The sequence below is a fragment of the Phaenicophaeus curvirostris genome, chromosome 21 (genome assembly GCF_032191515.1).
Source record: "Phaenicophaeus curvirostris isolate KB17595 chromosome 21, BPBGC_Pcur_1.0, whole genome shotgun sequence".
NCBI lineage: Eukaryota > Metazoa > Chordata > Aves > Cuculiformes > Cuculidae > Phaenicophaeus > Phaenicophaeus curvirostris.
In genome coordinates this window covers 6683610-6702702 of record NC_091412.1, presented here as the reverse complement: position 1 = coordinate 6702702, position 19093 = coordinate 6683610, and the positions used below count along the sequence as shown (strand labels likewise).

Here is a 19093-nt window from a genome sequence, read left to right as displayed (position 1 = left end):
AAGAACTCTCTTAAAACTAAGGCCATGTGTTGATAGAATCAACCTCAGGCATCTAAAAGCAAATATTTTTCGCCAAAAAGGAGAAATTGCCACCTTTCGGCCCAAACATCAGAGGGTATGCAGGGAACCCACCACCAGGGCTGACTAGAGACCCAGCTGCTGCTGAAGGTGCCTGGGCTGAGAAATATTAACTTATGGCATGGTCACTGCCAGCCAGAAACCTCAGAAGCTGTAAAATAAGCACTCCCAGACAGGGGAGCAAATCCTGAGCAAGGCCCCTGTATCAGCTTCTTGATAAGCAACTGATCGGTCTCAGAAATCACATTAAAATTATTAGTTATTTCAAATTATTTTATAATTATAAAAAGGTAGGAGGCACAAGACTTTACTTTCACACAAAATACCAGTAGCATTAGTCTGTTTTTCAAGTGTCCAGGCAAGTCTTTGATAGATGGATTTATCAAGCCTAAGTGTAAGCTTTGTGTGTTTTCTGCCACTGAATCTTCTGGAAGTCTGACAAATCTGAGATGATCTGAACACAGAACCAACAGTATTTTCAAAGAGTAGTACAGAACTGGGGGACAGCAACACAAACAGATGCTATTTTCAAACCACTGTTCAGAAACACAAGGCGTTTACTGCAAGAGCACACTCTTCAGCTTCTATAAGAAGCATTCAGTAACCCTGCGCTAGTACTACAGTAGAGACTTTCTTGTGTGTGAATGTCAATCCTCACCCAGAAGGAAACATAAGAAATATTCCTCCCCCTTCCCCTTTCTCATTATCTTCATTCTCCTGCTCTCCAGCATGGACAGAGGTGTTCGCACCAGCTGACAAGTAGGCAGATGCTGTTCAGCTTTTTGAAACAGCCTGTAATTTACTGTTGGCTTTATCTTCTTTAACTTTCTTTGTCTCCTTAATATTCTCCTTTGTAGTTTTCCTGCAAGAAACACAGTGGAGATCAAGACATCTGAACATTATAAATGCAGTACACAGCAGTGACACAGACATTAGTTGGTTTATAGCGTGTTAATGCAGCTGAACACAAATCCTTTGGTAGCAACGCTTCAAACCATGGGCAATGCTGGTTTTTTTCTGACCACTTCTACTATACCACATGGCTACATGGCAATCTTCTGCAAGCTCCGGCCATTACAACTTACAATCTCCTTCTTGTATCAATATTTCATGGGTTACAAGCCTTTTTCCAGAAAGGAGCAGATGGATTCTGTTAAACGAGAGCTGAGTCTGAACTCTGGCTTTAGGACCAGTGGTTTAAACTCCACGTGCTATCACCTGATACACGGCACTGCGTACAGCAAACTGATAGCATTAATCCAATTTTAACAGACAGGTACCGACACCAAAATTTCACCGTCACTAAAATCGTTATGACTGGGTGGTACATTCAAGTTATTCGTCATTTTAGAGGAAGCATGCTGGGCCTTCTCTGGATAAACAGTAAATCTCTTTCCCTCCCCTTGATTAAAAACTACTTACATTTTTCTTTTGGCTTTTTTTAAGAAGCACTGAGGAGTAGTACAAATGGACTCTCTTGTCAATGGTTTCTTAATTAATTTCTTCTTTTCTTTGCTGAGAACGACATTTAGTGAAGGAGGAGTAGATTATTTTAAAGGTCAAAAATTGGCAAGCAAAGGAAATAAAACAGTTAATGAAGATTTTTACTGGTTGTTAGGGATTTATGGGTCTGAATGTAATTTTCAGTGTCGTTTATCCCAAGATTAGTTCAGCCATATGATCTCCAAGACATTCAAACAAACTTTATTTTAATAAATGTTTACCATTTATATATGGATTTCTCATTTTAGAAACTATTAGGAGTTATGAAAAAGTGTAAAAACAAGAACTAATTAAAACAATTATCCATACAGATATATCCCTGCATCAATTTTTCTAAAGGTAACTCAGGAGTGAAGGACTTTCTTTCATGCATCAGAAGCTGAATCCATGAGTATGGACCTAGGGAGTCTAAAGCAGATTTCAGGGAACTCACAGTAAAATTCTCCACTTGAGGTTTTCCTGGAGTTAAGTACTTTTTTTTTGTTTCCATTTCTATCTGGATAAAAAACTGCCACAATCAACCTGTGTAAAATTCCTTTTGCAGCTAAACTGCAACTGTGTTGCAAATAACTAGTTCTTTTGTAACCCTTATGCACCCAGCACCACTCATGCAGGCTTTTAAAATGGGAAACAAACTGGTAATGTGTTCAAAATGAACATACCTTTGCAGCTTGGGCAAGTGTTTTATGTAGTCTGGCACAGGACAGCCAGCTCGCTGGATAACATTAGCTATACTAGAAAGGAAAACAGGGTAGAGATTAACTCGAGTGAGTGCTCAGACAACAGATAAGCTGCTTCTGTGGGAAGCAGCAATCCCCAATAACTGGTTGTTTGGTTTTTTTGTTTTGTTTTTTTTCTGTTGTGGTTTATTTAAAGCCAGAAATAAAGACATAGAAGCAAGCGTGAAGTACGGTTAGGAAGAAACAAAAAGTTTAAATGAAAGTAATATGCCCTTTAGGCAGTTTAAACAAACTTAAACTCTGTGTGTGTACAGTCTTAAAGGAGATGAAAAAAAAGCAACGTGCCAAAACAGACAATCATACCAAGTAGTTCTGGACATGAGTTAAAGAACTGATTAAAAAGGCTAAAGTGTAGCGTGAGGCAGTCATAATTCCTACACAGCAACTGGTTCGGGAAAACCAGAGCAGGAGCAAAGTCAGTTGTAACAGAAGCTGAACCTGCCCTTTAAGGAGGCTCAAATCAGAATAACTGAGTCTCACTTAAAGGTGCTACCAAGCAAACCATCGCATTGTCATTACTGCTAACATGACTGAGAGAAGTGAAAGGATGTGCGTTTTTCTCGGGCTGCATTAGTGAAAGGCTTCAAAAAGAAACCCTAAAATTGTCTCTCCCATACTGTGGTACCACTATGCAGTTTCACCACCTTGATAGAGTTCTTTCTCTATTTCTAACAGCTTTTTCCAGCAGTGTGGGATCTCCACAGCATGGCAACTCTGTGTGTACGAGGTGTGGGATACCAGACACAACCATATGGTTCAGCAGAGCACTAAACAATACACAAAAACCATTTTCGCAGTATCATGTTTTAAATTTACCTCCGTAATAAAGGTTTATCATCTTCTGTAAAGAAAGTGACTGCTTTTCCTCTGTGCCCTGCTCTTCCAGTACGACCTGCCAAACAAATTTTGCAAAGAGTAGAGACTTTACTTTAAACACCTCATTTTATTCTATTCCTCTTAACAGCCACAGCCCCCCAACATGCATTACTACACTACCAAGCAACTGATCCCCAAAGATTGCTCCTATTGAATGGAAGCGCAAGTACGTCTGAAGTATCTATGTATTTAAAGTTCATAGAAGACTGACAAAAAGTAATGCAGTTTCAGTGGAAGTTGAGCCCAGATATAACCTGAATCAAGCAGTGTAGAAGTTAGTGCTGCAGCAACAGAGGAGGCTTGGTTTCAGGACTTTTGCTCACACAAAAGGGCATCTAAATTAAGGATCCAGGAAACGAGAAAAAGAACATAATCTGTGAACAATCACTCACCTATCCTGTGGATATATTCCACTGCACTCGTTGGCAAATCGTAATTAATGACCATGTTCACTCCTTTGAAGTCAATTCCTCGAGCTAGTAAGGCTGAGCAGATGAGCACCCAGATCTTCCCAGATCTGAAACTGTGCACTACTTTATCTCTCTAGGAAAAAGGGAAAAAAGGGACTTGGAAACAGTCTCATTAGCAATTTGAGAAAGAAAGTGAACTTGTTTCCTGAAAGTCATCATGACATTAACAAACAAAGCTAATCCTCTGAACAAAAACCTTTGGTAATTTACTGTCAAAGTTACCTGAAGTTAGTTTAGAAAGAGAGGTAAAGGTAAGAGTGCTGTATTTGAGAAGAAATTCTATCCTCCTACCTGTTGCTGAGTTTTGCCTGCATGGATGACATCCACATTGATGCCTTCATAAATAAGTTCATGGAAAAGCTCTTTAGCCCTCTCAATAGACTGCACAAAAACAAGGACCGGAGGAGCAAAGCCCTGCAAAACAATAAGCCTTACTATTTTGCATCTCAGAGAATATTTCTTTTGACTAGCCAAATTGCTGCGAGTCAGAACTAAGCCAGTTCAGCCCCACTGCTTTTGATTGAACAGCTCCCGACTTCAGTGTTGGGCTGCAATTTAATCCACAGACTCTTTTTCCTACCCAATGTGAAGTACCCACTTACGTAGCCAAGTAAAATCAAGCAGACAGTTAGTGTAAACTGCTCCTAAGCAAGACTCAAATAAATAACCAAGAATGGGGAATGCTCTCAGTTTTCATGAGTAGGTACTTATTCTTCTTCTTGTACAGCAGATTTGGACAATGGTTTAACACGTGTCACAGAGAAGTTTTCACCTTAGGAAATGACGAGTCTTTGACAGAACACATAGCTCAGTGAAGTATAAGCAGAAAGAGCTCAATCTCTCCAAAATACCTTTTTAACAAGCTCTCTCATTGCCGTTAGTTTTCCTGTCTCAGATCCAACAAACAATAGCTCTTGTTCTACCGTCTCTGCTGCAGAGTTTCTGAAACCAGAAATACAACATAACTGTGCTACCATTAAGTTTATTTACATTTTCATAAACACTACACCCCATAAAATATTACTGGGCGAATGAGAACTATTCCACAACAGACTTATTTCACCAGTACACACTTCTAAGATTAATGTTTATTTGATGATAAAGCAATGGGTAAAAGAAAACAACTCTTTCCCCAGTATGCAAGGAGGATCCGTATCCCTACACAATGTTTTCTGGAGACAACCAACCTGCAGCACCAAGACGAACAACAGAAACATCTGACCACCCAGTCTCATGGTGCGAAGAAAGCAAATGATTTGCCCAGGAAAAAGAAAAAAAAAAACAATCACACAAGTTAGAGCAGAACTGTACACCAACCTTGCTCCAACAGACACCAGAATAACGCTGTCAAGGTTGAGCTTACACCACTCCTCCACATCGCGTGCAAAGGTTGCACTGAACAAGGCTCTTCTCACCAAGTGGGACGTGCACGCCAGGAAGATGGAGGCCAGCTGGTCTCGGAACCCCGATTTCCCATCTTCAAACAGTTTGTCCGACTCATCCACCACCAGCCACTCTACACTAGGAACAGAGAGGTTTGTTTTTCACTAGGAGCCATTCATGGAGAAGGCTAAGTTCTAAGAGACCATCCTAGATGCAAGGATGATGCATGCATCTGCTTTTCAGAGGCAAAGCTAGTAGCAAAGCCAGGTTTGATCAAGACTCTCAGTACCTGGTCAAGTCTATCGCTGGAGGATCTTGTTTCAGCAAATAAATAAGTCTGTTTGGAGTAGTAACTAGTATATCTACACAAAAAAAAAAGGCAAGACATTAAAGAAGACACAAAATTAACAGAGCCTGGAGAAACCCAAGTTCCATCCCATTTGCCAGAGGTACAACGTAACAAGGGCCACCCTCAGGCTCACTTCCCATTTCTTCCACGTCAGCTCCTTTTTTAGTGTTGAGCAATAGGTTGCATGTCTTGAGTGGCATTAACCAATCTCTTTAAAACCACACAGGCCAGAAGAGGAAAGTGAGTGACATTTTTGAAATTCTCAGAAGCACTTCAGTAGCTAAAACAATTACCATATTTCTTAGAAGACTTGGATCCAAACTTCTTAGCTGCTTCAGTGGCCTTGTGGATCATGTGTATTCTGAAGCCTGTCCCCTCAGACAACTTCACCAGCTCCCGATGCGTCTGAAGAGGCAGCAGCAGAGATTAGGTTTTCACACTGAGCTGATGAGCTTTTCTAACTGAAAAAACTGCAGACAATCCTGAAGACACAGCTTCAAACATCTTTCAGTGCTAAGAGAAAGCTGCCTCGTTTTCTTAGCTTAATAAAATGCAGCTTTCTAAAATGTATTAGTCATTGGAAAGCTCTCATAGGTCTGACCACCATATTTTAACAACGTAGCTCTCATAAGCCTCCTCTTCCATATAAAGCAAAAATGGAACTCTGCCCTTAGTTGCTAATTTTTATTTCAGTTTAATAACAAAGCCTCAATATAAAGTTATTTGTTGAAATTCTGTGTTTGGGACAAACAGATAAATCTCTTGGAGCAATCTCAAATATGAAGGTCGGTATTAAAAGCACCTTAGTGTCAAGCAGTTTTAAAATATGATCAAAAAATCTCAAGCCTCTCATCTACCCATCTAGATTAGAGCAAGATTCTAGACAAGTCACTATTTTGCAGAAGACGAGAGATTTAAAAGAAAAGTTCAAATCAACTTTTTCTGATATCTTAGGGTAATAAAGGAGAAAAAAACATTTACTAAGCTGCTATTTTACTGATTCAGGGTGGAAGCTGTGAAATACATTGACACAACAATTTTTCCCCTGAACACACACCTGGCTAGCAAGCTCTCGGGTAGGTGATATGATCAGAGCTCTGAATCCTTTGTTACGAGGTTGCTTCAAATGTGCTAAGAGAGGAATGCAGAAGGCCAGTGTTTTTCCAGAGCCAGTAGGAGCTGAAGCTAGGAGTTCTCGACCCTTCAAGAAAATAAAGAAATGTGTTATATTTTACTAGGGAAAAAAAAAGGAGGAAAAAAAAATCATATCCACATAAATATTAATTCTACAAACTAACACAAAATAGGTAATATTGGAATGGCTAAGTTTTGACCTCTGATGCAGCTGACACATCTCTAAAGCTCTGCAGCCAACCACAACCCTATAGAGAGACCGTTCTCCCAGTTTTGCCAGGCTCCCTGTAACGAAATGCAGAACTGGAAAGCTTACATGAAGCATAACGGGAATGGCCTGCATCTGGATTGGTGTTGGGACCTGGAAGCCAGCAGCTTGAACATTCTCCATGATTTTAGGGTGGATTTTGTATTCCTTTTGAAGCTGATCAAACGTGGCAATGGGGTCAGGAAGATCCGTTCCCTGAACACTAATCTTGTGTCGATTTCTGAAGCGGTTTATCTAAAAGGCAAAAGACAAACCCTTTCTTTCTTTAACAGCATAAAACTAAGCATATACTGATTTACCTTCTAGTTATTTTCCCCATACTTGGTCACCTCCCTCCAAAGAGAAATTACCACAAATGAACTTCAATTTTCCAATGAAACAATCACAGAAACCAAGTGATCTTTCACGGTCTCACCTTTTCTCTTCTCAAGCGTTCAAGTTTTTCTGCAGTAGGTTTTTTGTCTTTTGCATCCTCGAATTTTACTTCCAGAGAGGACATCCACTTTATTCCATTACCTTCTGACAACTCTGGTATGGACGCTGTTTCAGAAAGTTCACAAAAATTGAAATTACCATTAGGAAAAAACAATCAAGAATTATTTGGTAGAAAAGTCCACCTCAGAACTCTTTTCCTCTCATTCATGCTAAAGTTAATGACAACTTCAGACACACATGGACCTGTTGGCATGGGCCACAAAAATGATCATAGGCCTGGAACACCTTCCCTATGAAGAGAGGCCGAGAGAGTTGAGGTTGTTCAGCTTGGAGGAGACCGTAATACTTAGAGGGAACTGATACGAAAGATGGGGAAAAAACTTTTTAGCAGGGCCCGTAGCAATAGGATTAGGGGTTATGGTTTTAAACTGAGAGAGGAGAAGTTTAGACCAGGTATTAGGAAGAAATGTTTTATGCTAAGGATGGTGAAATATTGGAACAGGTTGCCCAGAGAGGTAGGAGATGCCCCATTCCTGCAAACATCCAAGGCCAGGTTGGATGGGGTTCTGAGCAACCTGATCCAGTTGAAGATACCCCTGCTCACTGCAGGGGGGTTGGACCAGATGGGCTTTGTGGTCCCTCTCAACCCAAACCATTCCATGATTATATAACTGAAGAGGGGCAGATTTAAGCTAGATGTAAAGAGGAATTTCTTCACCATGAGAGTGGTGAGGCACTGGCACAGGTTGCCCAGGGAAGCTGTGGCTGCCCCATCCCTGGAGGTTCAAGGCCAGGTTGGATGGGGCTTGGGCAGCCTGATCCAGGGGGAGGTGTCCCTGCCCATGGTGGGTGGGTTGGAACTAGATAATCTTTAAGGTTCCTTCTAACCCAAACTATTCTATGATTCTATGCTACTACGAAGCATGAACTTCACCAGGGGCACAGGTACGCGTATATAATTACCTCGTGTCTTTTTCTTTTTTCTTTTCCCTTTGCTGCTTTCTGTCATTCTTTTTCTCTTTCCTGATGCCTCTCCAGCATTTCTCCCTGCTCCATCCTCCTCTTGCTCTTCACCTTTTACCTCTGCGAGCTCCCCGTCTTCCTCGGCAGATCCCAGAGGGACTTCCTCCTTGCGCCCGAAGAAGTCAAGGCTCTCCAGCGAGACACTGCTGCCACTGCCCTTTATCACCTGGGGTGAAAAGAGCACACGGAAAACGGTGAAGAAGCCTGGCCAGGCAGCCCCAAGGTCCCCGCTGAGGTGAAGGGATGGGGACTGAGGGGCCAACATCACAGAATCATAGAATCACTAGGCTGGAAAAGACATGTTAGAACGTCGAGTCCAACCATTCCTATCTGAACTAAACCATGTCCTTGAGCACCTTATCGATCCCTCTTTAAAATATCTCCAGGGATGGTGACTCTACCCCTCCCTGGGCAGCCTCTGCCAGGGACCAATGACCCTTTCTGTGAAAAAATTTTTCCTGATATCCAGTCTAAACCTCCCCTGGCAGAGCTTGAGGCCATTCCCTCTCATCCTGTCCCCTGTCACTGGGGAGAAGAGCCCAGCTCCCTCCTCTCCACAACCTCCTTTCAGGGAGTTGGAGAGAGCAATGAGGTCTCCCTTCAGCCTCCTCTTCTCCAGGTTAAACAACCCTAGCCCTCTCAGCCGTTCCTCATCAGGCCTGTTCTCCAGCCCCTTCCCCAGCTTCGTTGCTCTTCTCTGGACTTGCTCCAGAGCCTCAACATCCTTCTTGTAGTGAGGGGCCCAGAACTGAACACAGGATTCTAGGAGCGGTCTCACCAGTGCCGAGTACAGAGGGAGAATAACCTCCCTGGACCTGCTGGCCACGCCGTTTCTGATCCAAGCCAAGATGCCATTGGCCTTCTTGGCCACCTGGGCCCCTGCTGGCTCATGTTCAGTCGCTGTCAACCAACACCCCCAGGCCCTTCTCCTCAGGGCAGCTTTCTAGGGAGACTTCTCCTAGTCTGTAGCGCTGCACAGGGTTGTTGCGCCGCAAGTGCAGGACCCTCCGGGAACCCCCAGCTCCCTCTCTCCCTCTCCCGCACCCCAAACCGCTTGGCGTCTTCTCCGAACCGCCGCACATCGAAGCGAGCGCCGGCCCCCAAGCGCCGAAACAGCTCCTGCGCCTCCATGCTGCTCCCCGCACCGGAAGTCGGCCGCACTTCCGGCTGCGCGCGGCCCATCACCATGGCAACCGCCCGGCCTAGGCTTCACTCGGCCCCACGAGGCGCTGGGCCGCGCCGGGCGGGGGCACGGGGAGGAGCCGAGCCGGTGCGTGGGTCTTGTCCCAACAGCCCCAGGGCTTCGTGGCAGCTGTGTGGCTGTGGGTTCCTCCTGGCTGGCCCCTTCCAGACCCCGCACGGGGTCTACAAAGCTCCAAATTAACAGTGGACTGCTGTGAAGTTCATAACAACAAAACTAGTCCTTGTGAAGTAATAGAATTCTGGGAGAATTTATCCATAAGCAGGTAGGAGAGAAATCTGTTCCCGGCTCTTGTCTCACTGCACACGATCGATAGAGATCGCTCCCTTGTGTTGCCCACGCCTGATAAAAGGTCCTTGCTTTCTAAAACTCCAAGCCTTAGAGAGTTTTATTTGCTGGCGTTTTCAGTATTACCCTGTTCTTTTTTTTTTTTTTTTCTGCCTTTGGTTGTTTTTTGGTGATTTACAGTATCATTAGTTGTCTTGGAGGATGACCTCTATCCATCACAGTGCTGTCACGCAGAGATCACCAGCTCAGCTAGGCACTACTGCTCTGCCTCTCAGAGATGTAAATGGAGGCTCAAGGTATTTCTGAGGAGGTGAAACAGCGGCTTATTAGCACTTTTTATTGCCTGGATCATAGAATCGTAGGATCAGAGTCATAAATGGTTTGGATTGGAAGGGACCTTAAAGCCCATCCAGTTCCACCCCCCACCAGGGGCAGGGGCACCTCCCACTGGATCAGGTTGCTTAGGACCTCATCTAACCTGGCCTTGAACACCTCCAGGAATGGGGCAGTTACAACTTCTCCAGGCAACCTATGCCACTACCCTCCCGGGAAAACATTTCTTCCTAATATCTAATCTAAATCTCCCCTCTTTCACCTTAAAACTGTTCCCCCTCGTCCTATCCCTGCTCTTCCTGGGAAAGAGCCTGTCCCCAACTTTCCTGTAGCCCTTTTCAGTACTCAAAGCTGCTATATGGTCTCCCTGGAGCCTTCTCTTCTCCAAGCTGAACAAGCCCAACTCTCTCAGCCTGCCCTTGTATGGGAGGTGCTCCAGCCCTTGGGTCATCTTCATGGCGCTCTTCTGGACTCGCTCCAACAGATCCATGTATTTACATCATCCCGTAGTTTATAGTCTCATTGTGGATTGACAGAGTTCCATTTGTGATCCACAACAAGCAGCTCTGCCTTTTCTTGTGAACACACAGGGATGTTTTCTCTTCACTTGACTCTACCTCATTTTGTTAAAAATTACTTAGGGCTCAATCCTCTGCTACTCTCACGATTTTAAGACGAACTATGTCAGCATGTTTGGTGAAGCCAGTAGGCAGTCCCAGTGACACCAAAATTAAAGCCAGGAATGTGCCTGGTTAATTTAGTTAATCCCTGATTTCCTTTGATACAATCCAATCTCCCAACTGCGCTTGAAATAAAAAAAACCCTGCTAGAGGCAGTGGCAGGAGCAACCCAGGAACTGGCTCAGCTGCTCCGAGCGATCCAGAAATGCATAGATTGAAATCTGAAGTTATTTAACTCATGAGTTTATTAATTACGATAAACTGTGAGACCCCGTAGTACAGGGAACTCTCCTACTCTGTATCAGATCAAACAATATTGATATTTTTTCCTGGTTTACCTAAAGTAAACCAAACAGAAATCCAATTAAGCAACAACAGCGTTACAAAACCTGTCTTCTGTAATAAAAGTTTCAAAGGCTAAGCGTTTACATTGACAAAATCTGAGCACTCTAAGAGATACAGGCAATGGCTCTTCATCCTGCAACACCCTCTACTTTAATTACAAAATTTGAGATGAAAAATAGCACAAAGGCCAGCTTCCCCGCAGCCCCCTTCTGCCTGATTTGTAGCGCTGTTTCTTTGCCAACCTTTTGTCTTCCCAGCAGACGGGTGGAAGCAGCCGCATGGAGAGCTGGGCGGGCAGCGCTGGCATTTCCCTCGTTGGTGTCCCTGATGGCGTATTTACAGCGAATAAAGCCAGTGCAGGAGAGAGACTTGACGCCACATCCTTCGGGCTGTTCCCGGGCTAAGGCTCTTGCTTTTCCACTGGGAAAAGCGACTGATGGTTGCTGTGAGAGGATGGGGAAGAATGTGGAGGCATTTGTGTAACAAAGAACTATAAATCATCTCCAATATCCATCACTCACCAAGAAATGCTGTCAGCAGATTCAACAGTGAGGAAACAGGATTGTTCTCTTCATCAGTCGACTGGGAAATCCCTTTGTGTAAGGAGCCTTGCTCCCAAGGCGGCAGCGCCAGGCACTGACTGGACAGCAATTCGTGTGCCAGAAGCGTGGGACTCTCTGGTGGGAGCAGTCCCTGGCAGCACAATCCTATCTTCCAGCACGTGGGGCCACGGGGGCCGAGCTGCCTTATGCCGAAGTCATCATCTCTGGAGTGGTTGGAGGAGCCAGGCTGTGAGGGGTCATGTCCTGTGTCAGGGTGAAAGGGAGAAGTCAGTGAAGTAAAAAAACGGAGCAACTGAATTTAATGCAAAGCAAAACTGCTCTCATCACAGCATCGGGCTTATCTTTGCTTCCCCGGTGCTGCTCAATCAATTACTCAGTGCTAATTGCCAAGTCAGCACTGACACCAGATGACCAGCGAGGCCATTGCAGGGTTCGGTGGTGGAGGAGCGTGGGCCATTCGGCTCAGCCCAGCGGTGATTAATGCTCCAGCAGCCTGATGTAACCTGGGCAATCCTGTTTTATTAGCAGTGCTCACCAGGCTGGAGCTCAATTCCACAAAAGTCGGCTCAAAACTGCACCTGACCTCCAAAACTGATCCTCTGTCTGGATTGACCAGAGCTGATTCCACTCTTTTTCTGTGTTGTTCCTGCTTTGCTGAGCAAGGTGACCTAAAGCCTCTCAGAGAACAACCCCTCTCAGGTGCACACTGCAGAAATCCCGCACGGCAAAGGGTAACTTGCTTTGTTCCCTATAATTGATCCAAACCAGCAAAGAGCAAGCAAAGTGCTTCCTGCCAGGGAGTTCTCTCTCCATCTGCATCACAGCAAACAAGAGACAGCTACCTGTGCCAGCTAAGGGGGCGTCAGTGCCCCACAGCCGCAGTCAAATGGGGTGAATGCAGTAGTTACTGGACCATCTCATGGTCTTCACATTACCTCCCTGCACCTGCTCGTACATGCTGGGGAACACGGTGCTTCCGACGCACCGGGACTGGCAGAAAATTATAGCAGAGGAGGGTGAGCATGAGCCCTGTTCTGGCTGGAGCTGCTGGCAGAACGCCTGCAGACTGGACTGGGATGTGGGGGAGAGCTCAGACTGTATGGTTTTCCCCTTTCATTTGTCACTCTTGCGAGAGAGACCCTGGGACTGCAGGAGGTGCAGGTAGACGGTGTATAGCTCCCAACCCTGGAGCAGCCCTTGTCCTGCAGCAGTGCTCGAGGCACCTCTGTAAGCATGTGGAAACAGCCCAGGGGAGATGTGTTGGTCAGATCATTGGGCCGTGCCTAACACATAGGACTGAAATAAAACCCCATAAGACTGCAAAGCAAATCTGGTGAGTGCATGAATTAATTTCCTTACCCATGTAATCAGGTCAGAGATGCTCACCTGAAGCCACAGGCTCCCCTCCCAAGGAAAGCAGCTAAGGCCAGCATGCTTTTTGTTTAGCAGGTGTAAGACAGGAATTACAGGACAGCATTGTCAGTGGAACTTTTGCATATCTGCTCCCCACGTCCCACTATCCAACCGCATTATCATCACTAATATGCACATAACAGTCAATTAGCCCAGCTGAGTGCACTCATGACCTCTGATCCCTGCTGTGTCCCCCAATCCATTAACAGGCCCTCATCCTTTAGCTCTCAGTATGAATTGATGTAGCATCCATTCTCTTTCTGCAGAGAAACATGCTTCCTCATTCATCTGTCCATTTCCACTTTCTGTTCCTTTGTCATCCCCTTCTGTTCCCTGTGTTGCTAACCTGGTCACAACTTCTTGACCCCAAGTCCTCCCTCCCAAGGGTGTTGTAATCCCAACCACTACCAAAAAACTTTTACTTTTTTTCCCCTTTACCCACATCTTATTTAGCAAAAATGGTTTCCAGCAGTGTGGGAGCTTTGATCCCCCATTCAAGAAATCCTTGCAATGTTTTTTTTTAAAGACTTTCTTTCTAAGGCAAATGAATTCTTCATAAAGGGGGAAATGGTGTGCTAGTTGGTCTCTGTTCATCTGAGGAAGACAAATGATCTCTTTTATTACTTGAAAAGCATAACAGCTGAGTGTGTAGATTTGTGATTTATCTGTAATTAAGAATCCATTTGAGCAGCAAATTAATTACAGAGATGCGAATTAATTTTGCTGAATGTAAAGGTAAAAATCAAAGTTCCTGGAATTAGAAGATAAAGTGAAGTGCCTGAGGTTCAAGCTCTGTGTGGCTCTGTATTACATGCATACAGGGATGGGACAACTCTTTAGTGCACATGTGAGGTTTTTTGACACACTGAGTCAGAGAAATAAAATCCAGGGCATTAGAGACCTCGTCCCCAGATGCTGATGGCCCCCACAGCACTCCCATTGCCAGCTCATGCACCTCATCCCATTCTTTTGCCCCAGTGCTGCTGCAGGACCTGATGGTCTTTCACCATCTATAGAACAGGAGAATCATCCTTCAGGATTAAATGAATGCACAACCCACAAGCGCTGAGGGGAGCCAGACTGCCTGTACCAGCTTGAGCAGCCAAGTCCTGGAACCTCCTCTGCCTCTAGGAACATTGGCCATGGATTTGTATTTAGCTGTTCACCTGTCTGCAACGAGGAGTCGCTATCCCAGCTCCCTGGTGCATGTAACACAGCCTGTGGCTTAGTACTCACACCAGATGTTTAACCTGACCACGTGCAGTAAAACCAGGCTCCTTCTCTGAAGCGTCCATCTTTCATCCCCAAAGAACCCAGCACAGTTGTCTTGTGCATCTCACCTGCACAGGAGATCTCAAAGCACTCGCAGTGAGAAAGCAAGTGACTGATTCCAGCCTGTAAAGATCCTTTGCAGAGCAAGCAGTGTGAGGCATCCCACAAGGTTTGCTGGCTAGACTGCTGTTGCAGGTGTGCAGGGCTGCAGGCATGGAATAGGTGATGCTTGCACCTAGAGGGGCAGTCCTGGATTCTCCAGTGTGGGATATGGAGCACTGAACGTGTGATGGCAGGAGGATGGTGGGATATCGAGGCTCCCCAAGATCATTGATGTTGGACAAGCTCTGGATTTGCACATCCCTTGCCTGTTGGTGGGAGGTCAGAATGGAGCACCAGCTGGAGCCACCTGAAAAATCAGAGACAAGCTGGAGCAGGCAGAGAGTGAGGTTATCTCTAGCTGTGGAGAGCACGCTACAGTGTTTGGCAGCAGTGCATTCGTTTAGGACAGTAAACTCCTGTGGTGCCGTTCTCTGCTGCTGCCAGTCATTTTAGCCTGCATCTCTCCCTCATCAAACCTTTTCAGATTTGAAGACCTCCTGCAGATGCATCATGGAAGCCTCATGTCAGCAGGGCACAGGATCAATGTAAGCTGCCACCTGCCTGGCGCGGTGACCCCTCTGGCTCTGTATACCTGCTCCAGCAGCCAGACCACAGCGCAGCAGGGAGCTGGCAAAGTCTGCAAACAGCCCAGCCTCCCAACACAAGCACTTTCTGCATTCTTCTCTGTGTACTCCTCAAACTCCACCACCAGCCCGACCAAATCCACTCAAAGGCTTCAAAGGGCAGAGCGTGTTTGCTGGCCGCAGGGGACGGACAATGCTTTCCCTTTTGACCCATCGCACAGGAAGGCAGCGCTGGGACCGCTGGGCAGTGGTCCATGGGGTGCAGGCAGCCGTGGCGGGGAACGCAGCCCCAGCAGAGCCGAGGCTCTGCACAGCCCCCACCCCGCTGCCGCTGGTTTTCCTGCCGAAATTTCCAGCAGATCAGGCCATCTGGCTGGACTGGCAGAACAAGTCTGGAAAGACTGCGCAGCAGAGCTGGGTGCTGTTGTGCAACTGCGCGTTACATTGACATGCGCGCAAAATGACATTTTTAAAGTTACTGAAATAGCTTGTCTGTATTTCTGTACCCCTGGAGAGGCTGTTGCCTTTACAGCCAGCAGGACGCCTGCTCCTCCACAGGGAGGACCTGGGCTTTCCTTAGGAAATGCTCGATGCCAGCCGATGGGAGCTGGACTGGCCACAGCAGGGCCAGAAGCTGGCTAGCACTGGGATGGCTGCTGAGCCCTGCATGGCTCCGGATTCGAGGTCTGCTTCACCACCAGGCTGACAACATGCACCAGGGCGTGCAGAGCCCAGCACAGATAGCATAGAATCATAGAATCACCAGGTTGGAAGAGACCCACCGGATCATCGAGTCCAACCATTCCCACCAATCTCTAAACTATGCCCCTCAGTACCTCATCCCTTCCAGCCCACATGCAGGGTTTGGCCCTAGATGGGGTTTCCCTGGCTCCATTCCTCTCCACAGATAATGGAGATGGTAAGCACCAAAGAGCCCTGCTCCCTGGGGATGGCTGCAACCCCACACCAAGGGCTCGTGTTTGCGGTTTGATAAAGCCCTATTGCAGCTCTGGGGCAGGCAGCAAGGGCGGTGCTAACCTGGCTTTGACCCAGTGACTTCACTAGCAGCATCACTGGTGCTGCAGTGCAAACGGGAGGCAGCCAGGGCACAGGCTTTACTCATCCAAGCAGGTGTCACCAGGCTGTGCTCTCCTCTGGAGATAAAGGAGAGGCCACACTCCTGCCCAGACCTCCCACATCCCACCTCCTCGCCTCTTGGGGCTTCCCCATGCCCATCCACAACATCCTGGCTGGGGAAGGATCATCAAAACCGAGTGAGCTTTGAGCAGTCACCCCCCCACGAAGAGAGCAGGTCCTTGTATCGTAGAGAGCCACGACAGCCCTGACCCTGAATGTTATCCCCTGGCCTCGGTAACACTGAGATTTTGGGGACTTTCCCTTTCCACCTACACTTGCACTTCAAATTAAATGCAGCAGTGTCCCTGTGCTCTGCCTTGAAGGAGGCTGCAGTTTGTTATGAACATAAAGAGTAACCAATAAAGCCTCATGGCAGCCTGCACATCCTCACGTGCAAGGAATTCCCTCGCGAGCAGCTTTGAACGGCAAAATAATCACCCAGCCCTGTAAAACTGTACAGGTCATAAATGACCTTTGTCATGTATCTGTTAGTTTCTTTGCTCCATAACAGCTGCATTGCTGACAAACACAACATGCCTAAGAGCAACAGGAGAAAAAAAAATAATATTTTCCAGGAGCCTCATTTGGCATTACACTTTCTTTTCCAACAACTTGATGAGACAGCCAGAGCATCTACAGGAACAAACATCCCACCCAGTGCTTCACTCATGCAAGGTGAGGTCTGGGCAGGGACAGCCCCAGCCCAGTTGCTCAGGGAAGCAGTTTTGGGTGGTGCTTCTCTGGGCAGAGAGGTTTCCTCAGCTAGAGACTAAATCTAAATCAGGGGAATCTTTCTCCCCATAACCATGTCAGGGTGTGTAGCATCCACAGCATCCTCAAGAAACCCATCATGCTTTCTGCCTTCCCATCTCCTGCTGCCCAGGAGCGGGTGGCAGCACACATTGAGCTGTTTGGCAACTTTATAAGTTCATATATCTTGAGTAAATACCATCTTTTCTTAATGATTTGTTCTGTTCATATTATCGACTTTATCCTGCCTGCTCTACCACACACTCTGTTCCATGGTAGTAACCTCCATCAGTACCTTTGTTAGTATGACTTCCCCCCCATCCCCACCCCAGTTTTCTTTTGATTCAACTCCCTCTTCCCTCTCCAGGTCCCTCTCTGGTGGGGCTGCATCTCAGCCTCCTTCCCCCAAGGTTCTCTCTTACCTTCTCTGCAAGGCTTTCTGGAGAGCCATGTAGAGACCAGGCCACTCACTGAGCAGCACTTTACACCGTTTTCACATCTCAAACCCCTCAATCCATCTCTGTCTTAAAGCCAGTGTAAAAATCAAGCCCCCAAAGGCACTGCTTCCCTGCAAGAAGTCATTCAGATGCAGCAGGTTATATGGTGCCTCTCTCCCCACTCCTGCCTGCTTGATCACCCATCCTTTTGCAGGATCATTTCAACCTGATGCTGGATATGCATCAGCTGGGGAAAGCTCTGCCCATTCAGCTTCATGAGCCCCTCACAGAGCAAAACTCTGCTAGCATAGGTAGAAGAATCCAAGTCATTTCCACCCTGCCCAGTAGAAATGCAATATTTAAATTTGAAAAGGGCTCAGGATTTGAAAAGGGCTCAGCCTGGCGCTCAGCTGTTTTGGAAAGGACTTGCTGAGCAGTAAGGTGCAAAGGAGATCTCAGACTAAAACCTGCATGTTTTCTCCCCAGATTTTGCTAAAAGAGAGCATCACTTCTGAGTCTGCATGAAAGGCACCGAGAAGTCTTCATGCCTCTCATCCTCTTTCAGCTTTGTGCTTCCATTTTTCCTCTGGGGTACTGAAAATCACATAAACAAGGGAACTCCATGGAAAGGGTTTTATCAGGGTGTCCTGCTCCAGCTATAAAGGTGAGCCGCAGATTGCCGCTCTGAAAGCTTGTCCCACAGCAACCCACATCTAACTTCCAAAAAATAAAAAAAGGAAACAGGTGCTAAACCCAAACCAGGCATTTCTGAAGGTGATTAAAACCAAAGCCCCACCATAGTGCCCCTTCAGCAGGGCCACCCTTTCCCATTGATGTGCTCCAAGTCACTCAGCTATGCCAGCTCTTTGCAATCAAAGATCTTCAAAAGCCACGCACCCTCCTGCCTCACCCTTGTGCTTTACTGGCCCATGGGCTCAGTATCCAAACTGGATGGAGTTTGGCTTTGTCTGGCAGTCAGCTCCTAATTGGTTTGCTTAACACTCAGCTGCTAAAATTAGCAGAGGATGAGGAATAAACTGTGCTGGACTAAGGGCAACATCATTAGTGTGTCATTAGGAGGGTGAGGACACGGGTCTCCTAGCCTCCTAAAGCCTCTGGCTATTTTTCGATGACACCTGGGGCTTCATATGAAACACCTGACTCACCACTATGTTCAGGCAGGTAGAAACCTAGATCAGCCTTGCGAGGGAGAGCAGGATGGATGCGCCGCTGCCCCAGCCTGCCTCCTGGACCAATGCATGCCAACCCATGGCAGACGAGGACTGCAGAAGTTACAGACCGCGTGGCAGCAATGAGTCAGAAGAAATGGTATTTAATTATGGTATACATTAAATTAGATGTCATTCTGAATATTGGTGTCCAATTCATGATGACTTATTCACCACAGGGTGACTCCTATTAGTCCCAGCAAGGGTTAGGGTCCCACTGCGCTAGAAATTGTACAAACACAAAGAAAAAGAGCCTTTCTTGCCCCAGAGAAAACATCCAGTGTTTTTCTTTTTAGTTACCGGCCTAGTGGTCATCTGTCCACAGGCACCTCTGCTGCTCTCCACCTCTAAATCACTCTCAGCAGTTGGCACACGCTGCAAAATCTAAGAAAAATGTACACAGCTGGAGACTACCGGATCCATTTCTGAGGGGATACAGGTATGGAGTAGCTTGTGTCTCACAGGAGAGGAGAAAATGCCTCTTACAGCTTTCGCAGCTT

At 46.4% G+C, this 19093-nt stretch overlaps 1 protein-coding gene across 1 annotated transcript; it reads right to left on the bottom strand.

Annotated features, from left to right (window-relative positions):
- Nucleotides 1–349: 349 nt before the first annotated feature.
- On the bottom strand, nt 350–9398 carry DDX52 (DExD-box helicase 52). The gene is made up of 15 exons (XM_069873892.1): nt 9304–9398; nt 8200–8425; nt 7217–7341; nt 6850–7035; nt 6457–6600; nt 5693–5804; nt 5340–5412; nt 4985–5188; nt 4519–4609; nt 3959–4081; nt 3590–3740; nt 3138–3213; nt 2244–2315; nt 1501–1593; nt 350–940 (listed from the first exon to the last, which is right to left on the bottom strand). The coding sequence occupies exons 1-15, from the start codon at nt 9388–9390 to the stop codon at nt 853–855; spliced, it is 1851 nt and encodes a 616-aa protein (XP_069729993.1). The 5' UTR covers nt 9391–9398; the 3' UTR covers nt 350–852.
- Nucleotides 9399–19093: the final 9695 nt, after the last annotated feature.

Coding starts and splice junctions, on each gene's coding strand:
- DDX52 (XM_069873892.1), bottom strand. CDS start 9,390: ATGGAGGCGCAGGAGCTGTTTCGGCGCTTGGGGGCCGGCGCTCGCTTC. Junction 5,189..5,339: donor CCAGCGATAGACTTGACCAG/GTACTGAGAGTC, acceptor CTCTGTTCCTAG/TGTAGAGTGGCTGGTGGTGG. Junction 3,214..3,589: donor GGAATATATCCACAGGATAG/GTGAGTGATTGT, acceptor TTTGTTTGGCAG/GTCGTACTGGAAGAGCAGGG.